The sequence below is a fragment of the Coturnix japonica genome, chromosome 2 (genome assembly GCF_054131305.1).
Source record: "Coturnix japonica strain WE chromosome 2, WE-NBRP24, whole genome shotgun sequence".
NCBI classification, from domain to species: Eukaryota; Metazoa; Chordata; class Aves; order Galliformes; family Phasianidae; genus Coturnix; species Coturnix japonica.
In genome coordinates, this window is record NC_140664.1 from 96913732 (window position 1) to 96926312 (window position 12581).

A 12581-nucleotide genomic window follows, 5' to 3' on the forward strand; every position below is an offset into this window, starting at 1 on the left:
AACACCTTTCTACACCCTTTACAAATGCCTCTGTGCCAAAGCTCCAGCAAGGCATTTGGAGAGTACTGTCCCCTGCTATATTAAGTGAAATCCAATCTCCAATAAAACACCACTTGTGGTATGACCATTCATGCATGTTAAGCTTTGCTTTCCATTAATACTTGTACCATAATATTGGATTTTGCAGAAGTTCATTTAATGGGAAAATTAAAGGAAAATGTACATTGCAGAGGAAGTTTTTAACAGGAGTGAATAATAGGTGCTTTTTTTCCCCTGAATTTGCCTGTTTGTGTTTAACAGTAACTGTGGCAGCTTTACCAAAGCATCTATAAAAATGTTTAAAAATTTGTAATTTAGCAGTGACAAGGAAAAACCTTTTTTCAAAAATAAAAATAAAAATAAAAAAGAATAGATATCTGAAAATATATCTGATCACTTAAGTTGTCACCACCCACCTCTGGAATCTGGAGGTGGAAAAGAGGAGGAAAGAAACTGATGATAATGGAAACGCTTGGTTATTTGTTCACTGTCAGTGAGCAGAGACAGATACAGTGATTCCATTGCACTGAAATGATGTGTAAATTTGTCTGTCTGAGGGTCAGCTCAGCTTTTTCAGAGCTAAGTAATGCAAGATGACGCTGTTACTACAGCTAACCGGTAAGCTTAAAGGATATAAAATCAATGAGATTTTAAACCTTAACACTCATGAAAATGTCTAAATATTTCAGCTGAACATCTCTATCATTACCTTCTGTTTCTAATGCCTAATCCAGAAGTTTAAAAAAATGTCACACATATTTTGTGTCACCTTGAAACTCCACCCAATCTACTGCAATCAAAACAACATCTGAGAACTGTAGCTCTATTTTATATTCCTAAACTCATCCCAACACAAGCAGAGAAAGCTTCATAGAGGAGAGGAAGAAGGAGAAGGAGAGGGAGAAGGAGTAGAAGGAGTAGAAGGAGGAGAAGGAGGAGAAGGAGGAGCAGAAGGAGGAGAAATCACTCTCCAGCATTTTACTGGCATTTCTGAAATGTTTACATCAGTTCCAAGACTTTGGTACTTAATGGTATAAGGAAAGACAAAGGCTAAACATAGCCACATTCCATCTCCCCATTTGATAGTAATTTTCTATAATTACCCTTAAAGGGTAATGTTCGTAAATATCTAAAGGGAGGTGAGAGGCAAATGAATGAGGTCAGGGTCTTCTCAGTGGTCTGTAGCAAGAGGACACAGAGTAACGGTCTAAAACTTATACACAGGAAGTTCCATACTAACATGCAGAAGAGCTTCTCTATGTTGAGGGTGATGAATCACTGGAACAAGTTGCCCAGGGTGGTTGTGGAGTCTCCTACTGTGGTGATATTCAAGACCTGTCTGGATGCCTACCTGTGCAACACTTCCTGAAGGCTACCTTCTTTAGCAGGGAGGTTGGACTCACTGATCTCTAGAAGTTCCGTCTACGATTCTGTGATTCTGCGATCGTGTGAACAATCTCTTTAATACTCATATGCATACAAACAACAAATTATATTTTGAGCCTGGACAACCTACTACAGATAACAAAGTTTCTAACACTTTTCTTAAGCTCCTTATCAGTCACTTCATATGTGCTTTTAGCTAATATAAAGCATAATAATGCTTTTTTTTTTATTTTTTATTTTTTTTAGTTGTTTGACATCAAGTGGGTCTTTGATGTGAAGAGAGGATGATGGGTCCTTTCTTAGATGTTCAATAGAATAATTAAACTGACACTCTGTAGTGTTAATTAGGGGAGAGGAAAAAAAAAAGCCCACCAGCCATTCTGGGTCATTATTAGCAAGCAGCTTAGCAAGCTATGTAAATACAAAATATAAAGGCCTAGGAAAAGCAAGTAAAATGTTTGGTCCTGAGCAAGTTAAGACTGGCTGGAGACTAGAAGCATGTTAAGACGCAGCAGACTGCAAGAAGAAGAAAGCCTATGTACATACAACTGTAATGAACAAGACTTAAGGACAAAACATAACCAGGTTATCCCAAACATAAGCCGTGATTTTTTTTCTTTGAAAGATCCAGGAATATGTCACAGCTCTCTATAACAAAAGGGCACAGCACAGTGCACACTGAAAGATACCTGGGGGCAAGTAACAATCTTAAAAAAAATCATTTGCATGCCTAATAACTTTCCATAAAGAGTTTAATTTGTTCAGATATCCCCAGTACACAATATTAAGAATTATGTGAGGCTAAATTCATACAGCAACTTGGTTTCAAAGATAAAGACCAAGAGCCTTTATGGGTTGTGCATGCACACCTCCCTGTTTAATAAAGTGACCCCTGTGACAAGCTTCTGGTCATGATATGACTTATCAGCATATACAGACACACAGCTAGTGCTTATGAGGAGCACAGTTTTACTTTACCAAAAAAACTGGTGAGCAGAAATAACGGCAGGCTTCTGAGGGTCTATCATGAGAGTGTGGATACATCTATTACTATGATGAGGGAAAGAAATGTGATGCCCTGGAGTAGGACTAGGGCCATCCTCCATCAAACCTATCACAAAATGTTTTAGTGATGTTAGCTATAAAATGAATGGCTTTAAGTCTGTGGAGAACAGGCAGTGAACACATGGGTTATAATTAACTGAGGAAATACAACCCCATCTCGAGTAGGTCAGGATTCACCTTAGTTCCATCCCCTAACAGTACACCACATTTACATTTGTTTTCATATCATAAGGCAACTCTCCATGTTATTTGGAATTTGTCTCCCAAAATTCAGAATTGCCCTTCCTCTCCATTACTGGAAGGCATTAAAGCTTTATATTTAGAAATTACACTGAAATTATTTTTTGGTTTATACAAGATGGCCTTGAAATTGATCAAATTGATTAAAAATGTTACAAAACAAGCAATTCAATTCCTTGACATATATAAAGATACACACCCTTAAAATTGCAGCTAAGTTTCTGCTTATCCAGCCATGGAGAATGCCTCGTGCAGAGTAGATAAGTACAGATAAACGGGCTCCATTTCATTTCAATTGTGGCTGTATTCTCTTTTTGAATCCTTCATCATGACACAGAGCAAAATGTAACCCAGTTGGATTTTAAATACTTTTAGAGCTCTGAAGTTCCCCTCAAAAAACCAATTTTTAAAAATATATTTACAGTGAGACAGAAAAAGTGTAAAAAAAAAATGAGAGAAAAGTTTTGACTTAGAATAAACAAAGGTAAAAAAGCTAAGAAAATATTCTGCCAGAGGGCTTGATTGCCCAGTCAACAGCAACCCAAAAATGCTTCCAGTGCCATGAAATCACCCATGAAGATGCACGTGTAGGAAATACCTGGGACAATCAGTGGCACATTCCACTACCTCAGAGCCAGATCAGCTGTGGGTTGTTAAAAGGATATCACCTTGCTCAAGAAAAGAAATGTTACCTGCAAAATCTTACATATTTCCTACAATTCTGCACATTTTTCTAGCCTTTGCAAGTATAGCAAAAACACGCAGGGAACAGTTCAAGCTGGTTCTCACTTCATCAGACTACTAACAGGTTTGTCCTCTAATCCCAACATCTTTCTGGGTTTCCAAAGACTCAAGTCCCTCTTTTTACCTGCACAAATTTCTATTTCCAACCTGAAGATTCTTTAGCGTTCCCTACACAAGCATTTCTGAAGTACACAAAGCAACATATAAAACACACTGAAAGTTGCTACTAAAACAACACCAAGTTGAGTTTTTAAACATTGCTCAATTCTGTGTACAATTAATTTGACAACTTTACACTCCTTTTGAACAAAGCAATTGCAAAAATCCCAGTCTGCTACATGGGAGTGCTGTGAAACTATGAGATGTTACTGCAGAGATGAAGCACAATTTGTGACAAAGTGTGGAATGCTTTGTCTACTTTTAATCAATCTGTATTTAGAACATAATAGCAAGAAGTTAAATAGGGAGACCCACAATGGACGGAAAGATCATTTTTCTTTTAAATTCAATCTGCTCAGGATTAATCTGTCACTAAACGATGAGCAAAATGTCAAAAAATGTTTCTAGACAAGAAAAAAAAGCTGCCTATATGTCAGCTGTCTGAAGGTACGTGCAAACCTGCAGACAGGAACCTCAAAGGCCTGAATGGTTCTCCAGTGCTCAGAAGAAATACTGAGTTTTCAAAATGAAACACATTTTGAAGATGATAATTAATCAGTTGGTTTTGCCATTGGTAATAATCCAACATATTTACCCTTGTCATCTGGTATGCTGTCATACACATTCCCAGACCTCTATGTTACTACATCATTTATTATAGTCTTAAAAAAACCCACCACAACACTAGAATTTATTTCCACTGACCACGTTAAAAGACATTACAGACTTCTTGCTATCCTTGTCAGTATCAGAAGAAAGACCTCTGCACACCTGATCAAGTTCCCTCTTGTTGTCTTTGGAGAAATGAATCAATTCTTAGAAATTCCTTCCCATCCACAAATCTTTCTTGCACACCAAGTGATGTGGTTTTGGTTTTGTTTTTTTTCCTTTTCTTTTTTCCCCATACTCACAGAAAAATTAATAAATGTAATTTTAAAGGAACTAAGGAGTCCTACATCTGGACCATGAGAAGCTCGAGCACTTTGCACATACAAATCAAATTACAGACCCTGCTCCAAAGAGACCAAAGACTGAAAAAGGCAGGCATATGGCTGTAGACAGTAGGAAGAAACATGAGTGGGGTGCCTTGCTGACCAACCCATCAACTCTACTAACTTTGAAGCCAACAGTGCCGTGTGCCGAAAGCAACCTTCCAACAACTGTCTTACTGTTCTTAACGATAGAGGTAGAAATGAATTATCTTGCTCAAAAGATGCCTGCAGCAGCTTTGCTTATGTTCTCAATTATTACAGTGTGTGTTTTGCAGGAATTCCAAAGTTTAGCACAAACATGAAGAGATCACAACTTTTTAGATTAAGAAAAGGTTAATTACAAAAAAAGAAAAAGAGAAAAGATCTCCTTTGGAAAAAGGAGTTTCATTCTCTCTATTCTCTCTTTCCCGAAGGACTGTGCCACCAAACAGGAGGGGAGGAATGTCTGATAAAGTGAGATTTCAATGGCATACAAAAATATAACTCAGATGACTTTACAAGTTATTGACTTGGCATTAAGAAGGATGAGTATATTTAATGTCTCTACACCTAGAAGGGAATTTGCAAGTAATGTTTCCAAAGTAACCCTTAAAACTAAAGACCAATATAGCTCTTAGATTTTTTTTCCCCCGTCACTGAAACTGTTTTCAAAGCTGGCTGAATGGTGGCCTTCACTCAAGATATGGTGAACTTTTGCTACAACTATGGGTTATTTGATATGTTATTGTTTGGGCAAGAGGATAAAGACATGGAAGAAGGCTTTTACAGTGAGGGTGGTGAGGGATTGGAACAGATTGCTCAGAGATGAGGTGGAAGCCTCATCCCTGGAGACATTTAAGGCCAGGCTGGATCAGGCTCTGAGCAACTTGATCTAGCTCTGGGTGTTCCTGTTGATTGCAGGTGAGTTCAACTAGATGAGTTTTAAAGGTCCCTTCCAACTTTAGGGATTCTATGCTTCAGTGATTCTATTCTATGTGTATATGTAAGAATGAATGAGCTAAAAAGCTAAGATAAAGGAGGTTAAAATTTCTTTTTAACTATTTTATTATACATTAAGGATAGTATTAAAAGTTTGAGATTGCTTTCTTTAAATTGCTGTCTTTTACAAAATACCTCATTGGTAAGAGAAATTTTCCAGCTTCCTAACAAACACCTCCTGATTCTTTAAATGCAATAGTCTCCAGAAGATGAAATAGCAAGAACATAAGAACATTAAAAATTCCCTTATCTAATTTTATTTACTATTTCTGGGGCTTTTCTCTATTTAAATTTAAGAGGAGGAGGAGGGTGAAAAGGCAATTAACTTTCAAGAAAGGAGAAAAAAAAATTAAATATGACATTCAGTTATAAAAATACTAGATTTGCTGGAGCAAAATGTAAAAACAACCCAGGCATGCCTTCAAGTGTAGAATGCTGATCATGCAGTGACCAATATGGTTTCAGGGAAAGAACAGAAAAAAAACCCTACACTGCACATTGTGGATTGTGCAAAGCAGAAAAAAACTTCCTGGCCCTTGCAGCAATCAGCTTACTCTTTGAAGCATGAGATTTGATTACCTTCATCTCAGCAGGCACAACCACGAGCATTACTATATACCTACTAAATACCCAGCACATTCTCTTTGACAAAAGAGACAGTGATGCCCAGTTCAATTCTGCAACCTGGGCAATAATTGCAACGAAATCTATAGCAAAAACATACGTGAACAGCATAAAAGGAGTTATAATCTATTGCATTTAGATCTTTTCTTTTGAGGAAAAATGTCCTACAAATGAATCAAATCAAACAGAAACCTATGAAAATTAAATTCTCCACAATAAGCAAGAATACCCAGAAAAGATGTTATCTGATAGAATCTTTAGAACAATATATATCTCCAACATGTGGCATAGACCCCTGTGGTCTGTCAAAGTCTGAGGGCAGATTTTTCCTGAATCCCCTAAGCATTGCTCATCAAAACAACTACAAGGGAACATAAGCAGTTCAACATCTGTGTCCTGCTCAAAAAATATAGCCAACACACTCAGTCTAACATGCCCTAACTGTAGAATAACTTCAGGCATGCAATGATATTGGCTTATAAACACCTTCAGACTGTGACAGCATTGAGGACAGATGCCTGACTGCACACACCACTAATCTACTGTCCATCCGGCAGCTAAAATACAGCAATTTTTGTTGTTGTTGTTACTATTTAACTACAGCACTACTGTCTGCCTATAAAACCAAGTGTCTGTTGAGAAGATGTTTGTCTCTGAAGCATGTATGTCATGTACCAAAACTTGAAGGAAGATGAGGGAAGATGGAGGTTATCTTAGTTTTCATAGCTACTAAGGAGGAAATACAAATGGCCTGCTCTTGGCAAATTTGTCAGTGTATCAGAGTAGTGGAGTGTCAAAGAACCTTACCCTGTAGGATGGGGATGTGAGCAAATGCTGGGGTGAGAATGTTACTGTCTGATGTCAGCTCTAATCCTCTGCTAGGATGGATGCAGTGCTTGAAAGGACCAAAAGAAATGGTAAAATGCCTTCCCGTTGTCTAAAGGTATTTAATGCAATGGAGAAAAGGCAATATAATCTGCATTAAAGTGTTCTTCATAAATAATGGACAGTCTAGCAGCTTTTATCTACTTGGCACTTCAAGGAAGTTTTTACCGTTGAATATTTCATGAGTAAAAGGTAATTTATTGTGGCTTTTAAATTATAGACTTCATAAACTATTAGAAACAAGTTCTGTATCCCTGTACAATAATGACCAGTTATGAATTTCTAAAGGAACACTGGCAGCTTTAAATGCATATTTGGAAACATAACACTTACAAACTATCAGAGACACCTCAGCCCTAGACTGTAGCTGATGATTTTTAAGACGTCCAATCCTATTAATCAATACAGTATTTATTTGCAAACACCTGAATGTACCTTTTCCTAAGATGTCAGTTCCAGTTTGCACTTGTCAACAAAATACTGATCACAGGTCAATTAGGATGCACATCTGTGATAGTAATTTTCAAGAAATCTGTTTCCTGTATATCATTGTAAAAGTGTACTTTATTACAGCCTTTGTAAGTTACAGATAGAATTCCACATAAACAAAACCATTAAGGAAGCATACTGGTGAACAGGCAAATCATCAAGATGAATTAGAGGTAGCCTTAGCTCCCTCCCCTGTGAATATAAAGCTACGATGCAACCTTACTGCCACATCCAGAAACAGACGCTCTGGAGGTGTAGATTAGTGAGACTTCACAGAAACCACTGGTGCTATAGCTGGATTCTATCAGTGGAAGCACCAGTGCATTTCTCAATATCAAACCTGTCTGTACAGGATACCCCTTCCTCCTACTCCACTCTCATCTCTGGAATGTCTGCAAATTAGTATGATACATGGAAAAATAGGTATAGTCAATTTGAATGTCAGTGTTCAATATATAATCATACTGAGAAGAATAAAATCACTGTTTCATGTACCACTGAACTCACTCCACAGTTCTTAGAGGTCAAATAAACGGGCCAACTTACGTAGCTCTCCTACTTTCAGTATTTCACACAGCATCTTTGTGAGCTCAATGCTACTTCGGCCAAACGGGCACTCATGCTTGTCTTCTCGACTACTGTTCTCCAGGACAATCTGAAGTAGGAATCAAAATGGAAAACAATCAGTTGGAAGAATCCATCAGCTGAAGCACTCTTCTCCACATCCAACATTTACAAAGCATTTACCAGGTTGAATTTAGTAAACTTTTCATACACTTTAATCATTTCCCCAGCTAAATGGCAGAGAAATGAGTTAACAGGAAAAAAAATAATAATGTCTTAAAGGAGAAATGTTGCCTCCCTATGCCCAAAGCAGCAACACAGAAGCAGTGCCATTCCAGGGCTGATTCAGACGCTGTGTCATTTCTATGCAACACTTATCAACACCAGCGGAAGGAATTGCAGCAGAAACCAAAGAGAAAGAAAACAGAAAGAAACAACTTAGTACCAAATGTGCAAGTTAAAGGAAATGAGATAAAATAATTTAGAGTTGTGAACGCACCTAGAAGGAACTGTAAATAACAAAAGCTAGGTAGCTGGATTCAGGCTCCACAAAAGATCCAAGTGAGAAAAATCATGCTCAAGCCAATGTGCTTGGTTTCTCCACTGCAGAAGAAACTTGCACTTGTGTGCAAATCATTTCAGCAAACTATCACTCTTGCATCAAGCAATAAATGCTGCAAAAACAATTTGAGGAAAGTCTTTGTATTCCCAGTTGAATGACAGTGCAAAAGAAATGGGAAAAAATAACTACTTGGGCATTTGTGCACCATTAAGTTCTGCTCTATCAGATACCATTCAGAATAAATCTTTCCTCAGCACTACAACTGAAAAAGAGGTTACACTGTGGGTGAAAGATGAGTTATGAAAATAATACAGACTTCACTGAAGGTGTGAACCTGAAAAGGAAGTAAAATAGGGGCTGGAGGAAAAAAATATATATCAAAACAGATTTGCAATAAGAATTGTCATTGCAGTAACAAACTTTGCTACTGGCTTTGAAAGAGGAAAAAAATACAACTTAAACAGCTGCTGCACAGCTTGGGAGTGAGGGAGAGAAAAAAATGTGAATTTCAAAGGTAAGATGTATTGCCAAGCATCGAAGAACCTCAGAAACTCTGTAAATTTTATTTCCAAACAAGTTTCGACACTGTTCTTTGATTTGCATCCCTCCTGCCTCCTTAGCTCCTATTTTCGTGTTTTTTTAATTTATTTTCCAATCTTTCAAGTTCGTCAGCCAGGAAAGCTTCCAAAGAGGTAAAACAATCCTGCTTCCCAACAGGACAGTTGTGTTCCCCTCTAGAAATCCCGGAGTCTCCATTAAACCCTGATTTGTAAAAGGCTCCTAGGCTGGAACTTTGCCCCAAACAATCTGGTGATGGAAAGCAGGTGTGATGCATCACTGGATGCCAGCAAAGACTTTTCCACTCCCACAGGTCTCAGTAGTGACTGTCACATATCCATGCCCTCTTGTGAGCACAAGCCTTTGCCATCAGGCAGTCAGTAAAAATGTGGAAAAGAGAGAAAAGTCAAAAGCATGTAGGAAAGCTACTTGCTTCACATGGCATGCCCAAATCTCTTCATGCAGAAGTATCTATTTTAGTCTTTCTGTACAAAGGGCAACCACTTGCTGCTACTCTGCTTCTAACACAGCCTCAGGGATGTAAAAAGAATGTTGTTCTTCGTGTCGTGAAAGTGGATAATTGCTTTGCTTTGTTTTTCACTGTTCTTTGTCTATTTTTCACCTAGACTTCTCACCAGAAGCTGAGAAAGTTACTTGGGATTTCATAAACATTTGACCCTGCCAATTTTTGCTAGACTTTCCCAGCAGGTTGCTGTCAGACTCACGTTCACCACTCTACCAAGAGAACCTACTTTTCCTTGTAAAATTTTTGGCTCGAATGAAATCTGATTGTTCCGTGTCACATCTGGGCAACAGCTGTATCAAATCGCAGAAACACCCCTGCAATTTTTTGTTTCACATTGCTGCAGCCACCGTTCAAGGCATATGTGAATATGACTTTGCATTCTGGATGAGTCATCCTGCTCCAGTCTCTTTCATGGAGGACAGTGTTACATTTCCAAACCCAAATGCAGGAGCAGTGACAGACTGACACACGCGCAGTGCAAGGCTGTGTCTCAACACTTCCCTGGGATCACGTCTCCTCTTTTATTATTATGCATTTTATCTCTCACATAATAAAACATAAAATCTGCATACTGGAGCGGGGGGACTGCTTTGACACAGATTTAGGTACAACAGAGAAACAGTGGTAATAAAATCAGTGAAGAGACAAAATGAAAGGGGAAGGGGGGAGGGGATGGGATGCACTCGGATCAGCAAGCCTGCTGGCTTCTGGCAAATGCATTTTGTTGAGCTTCACATTAACTCGACACATTAACATTTCATGAGCACATAAATATTTAATGGTGACACCATATATGTGTATAATGTAAAGCAGAATTACAGCAATCAATAAGAATGCCAGAGAAATAGTTAAGGAACTGCATATTGCGATACAGCAAATTAAATGGCAATTTGAGTACGTAAAGCAGCTTTGAAATGATCCTCACTCACACACCCTGCAAGCACCATCCTTTAGAATTTGGTTTTGCAAAACAAAGCAGAGCTGACACATTACATTTCTGTAGGAAAGGATGATGGAATGCCCTTTACTACATTTAAGTATCTGTAGGTAAATTTGACAGATGTAGATCTTCTGTTAAGCGAAAGCAATGGTAGAAAGGAGATGGGGAGGAAAAGCTTCTTCATATACATACCATTTCTAATCTTGGCAACAGATTTACAACACACATTAGGATATTTGTAATACTCTTTTCACGACTTCACGACTCATATCCTGTTCCAAAGTAAAATGCTATAAATATAGCCAATAATGGCATGATTTTATTCTTACTTCCTTTATCAATCTGGAGGAGAAATAAGCAGGGGATAGGCATGTTTTCTCCACATACTGGTGGAAACTGTAGTAGCGAAAAACACAACAGAGCTCTAGACTTAAAATACTTGTGAATCAAGCCACCAGTACACATTTTTATCAAAGAATACTAGTGTGGAATTCATCAAACCCACATAACCTTCATTCAAATGGAGGCCTATCATTAATACTCAAAAAGTGCCTATGCCCTGTTATCTTTGTCCCTCTTCCCACTTCACAAATGCAGCACAGCGAGCTGTAGATCTACCAGAAACTTCACGATATATGGGTACAATTGCTAAATTTTGCCCTGAGGGAAACAAATCCTTAAAGGCAGAAACCACGGACACTGCAGAAGAACTCTTATCATAGAATCATAGAATCACAAGGTTGGAAAGGACCTTCAAAATCATCTAGTCCAACTGTCCTCCCATTACCATTGCTACCACAAGCCACTAAACCATATCTTGTAGCTCCTCATCCAGACGCCTCTTGAACACTGCCAGGGACAGCGACTCCACCACCTCCCTGGGCAGCCATTCCAGTGCCTGATCACTCTCTGAGAGAAAAAGTTTTTCCTTATGTCTAATCTAAACCACTTCTGGTACAACTTGTGGCCATTTCTTCAGGTCCTGTTTGTTGCCTGGGAGAAGAGGCCAAGCCTCTCCTCATCACAGCCTCCCTTCAAGAATTTTTAGAGTGCAATGAGGTCTCCCCTGAGCCTTCTCTTCTCCAGACTAAACAATCCCAGCTCCCTGAGCAGCTCCTCATAAGGCTTGTGCTCCAGACTTCTCACCAGTTTTGTTGCCCTTCTCTGGACATGTTCCAGGGCCTCAATGTCTTTCTTGTAGTGAGGGGCCCAAAACTGAACTCAGTACTCAAGATGCAGCCTCACCAGTGCTGAGTACAGGGGGATGATCACCTCTCTGCTCCTGATGGCCACACTATTTCTTATACAGACCAGGATGCCATTGGCCCTCTTGGCCACCTGGGCACACTGTTGGCTCATGTTCAGCCTAGCACTGACCAACACCCCCAGGTCCCTTTCCTCTTCACAGTCATCCAGCCACTCAGCTCCAAGGTTATGTTGGCAGCATTGCTCTCTTGGCACCCTGACCATTTTCCCTTAATGTTCCCTTGTCTCTGGTCTGCTTGTCAGCATCTACTTTGTTACTAGGCATCTACTTCTGCCAGTTTCCTTGCCTCCTTCCTTGAGAAGAAGCAAGATGGAAATATGACTTTTAATATACTAGATGTGATATAGACAAAATCCAAAACCTTTTCACGATTCAGGAGTACTAAAAGCTGCAGGCCATCTTCACTTTCTCCATTCCTTTAAGGTATACTGCCTTTTACAGTTTTAGGTATACTGCCTTTTATAAGGCAAAGCAAAAAATAAATATGCTTAACAGGCAAAAAAATGTCAACAATTTTCTACAGGGAACAATAACAAAAATAAATAAATAAATACAGTAAATCT

The 12581-nt window shown here is 38.7% G+C and overlaps 1 protein-coding gene across 15 annotated transcripts in view; it reads right to left on the bottom strand.

Moving 5' to 3' along the window:
• ELMO1 (engulfment and cell motility 1) overlaps window positions 1-12581 on the bottom strand; it is a 274013-nt gene that overhangs the window by 131569 nt on the left and 129863 nt on the right. For all 15 annotated transcript variants that reach the window (XM_032442431.2, XM_085538119.1, XM_015854222.3 and 12 more), the window contains one exon: window positions 8148-8256. In XM_032442431.2, the coding sequence (XP_032298322.2) occupies window positions 8148-8256 (109 nt within the window). The remainder of the gene's footprint in view (window positions 1-8147; window positions 8257-12581) is intronic.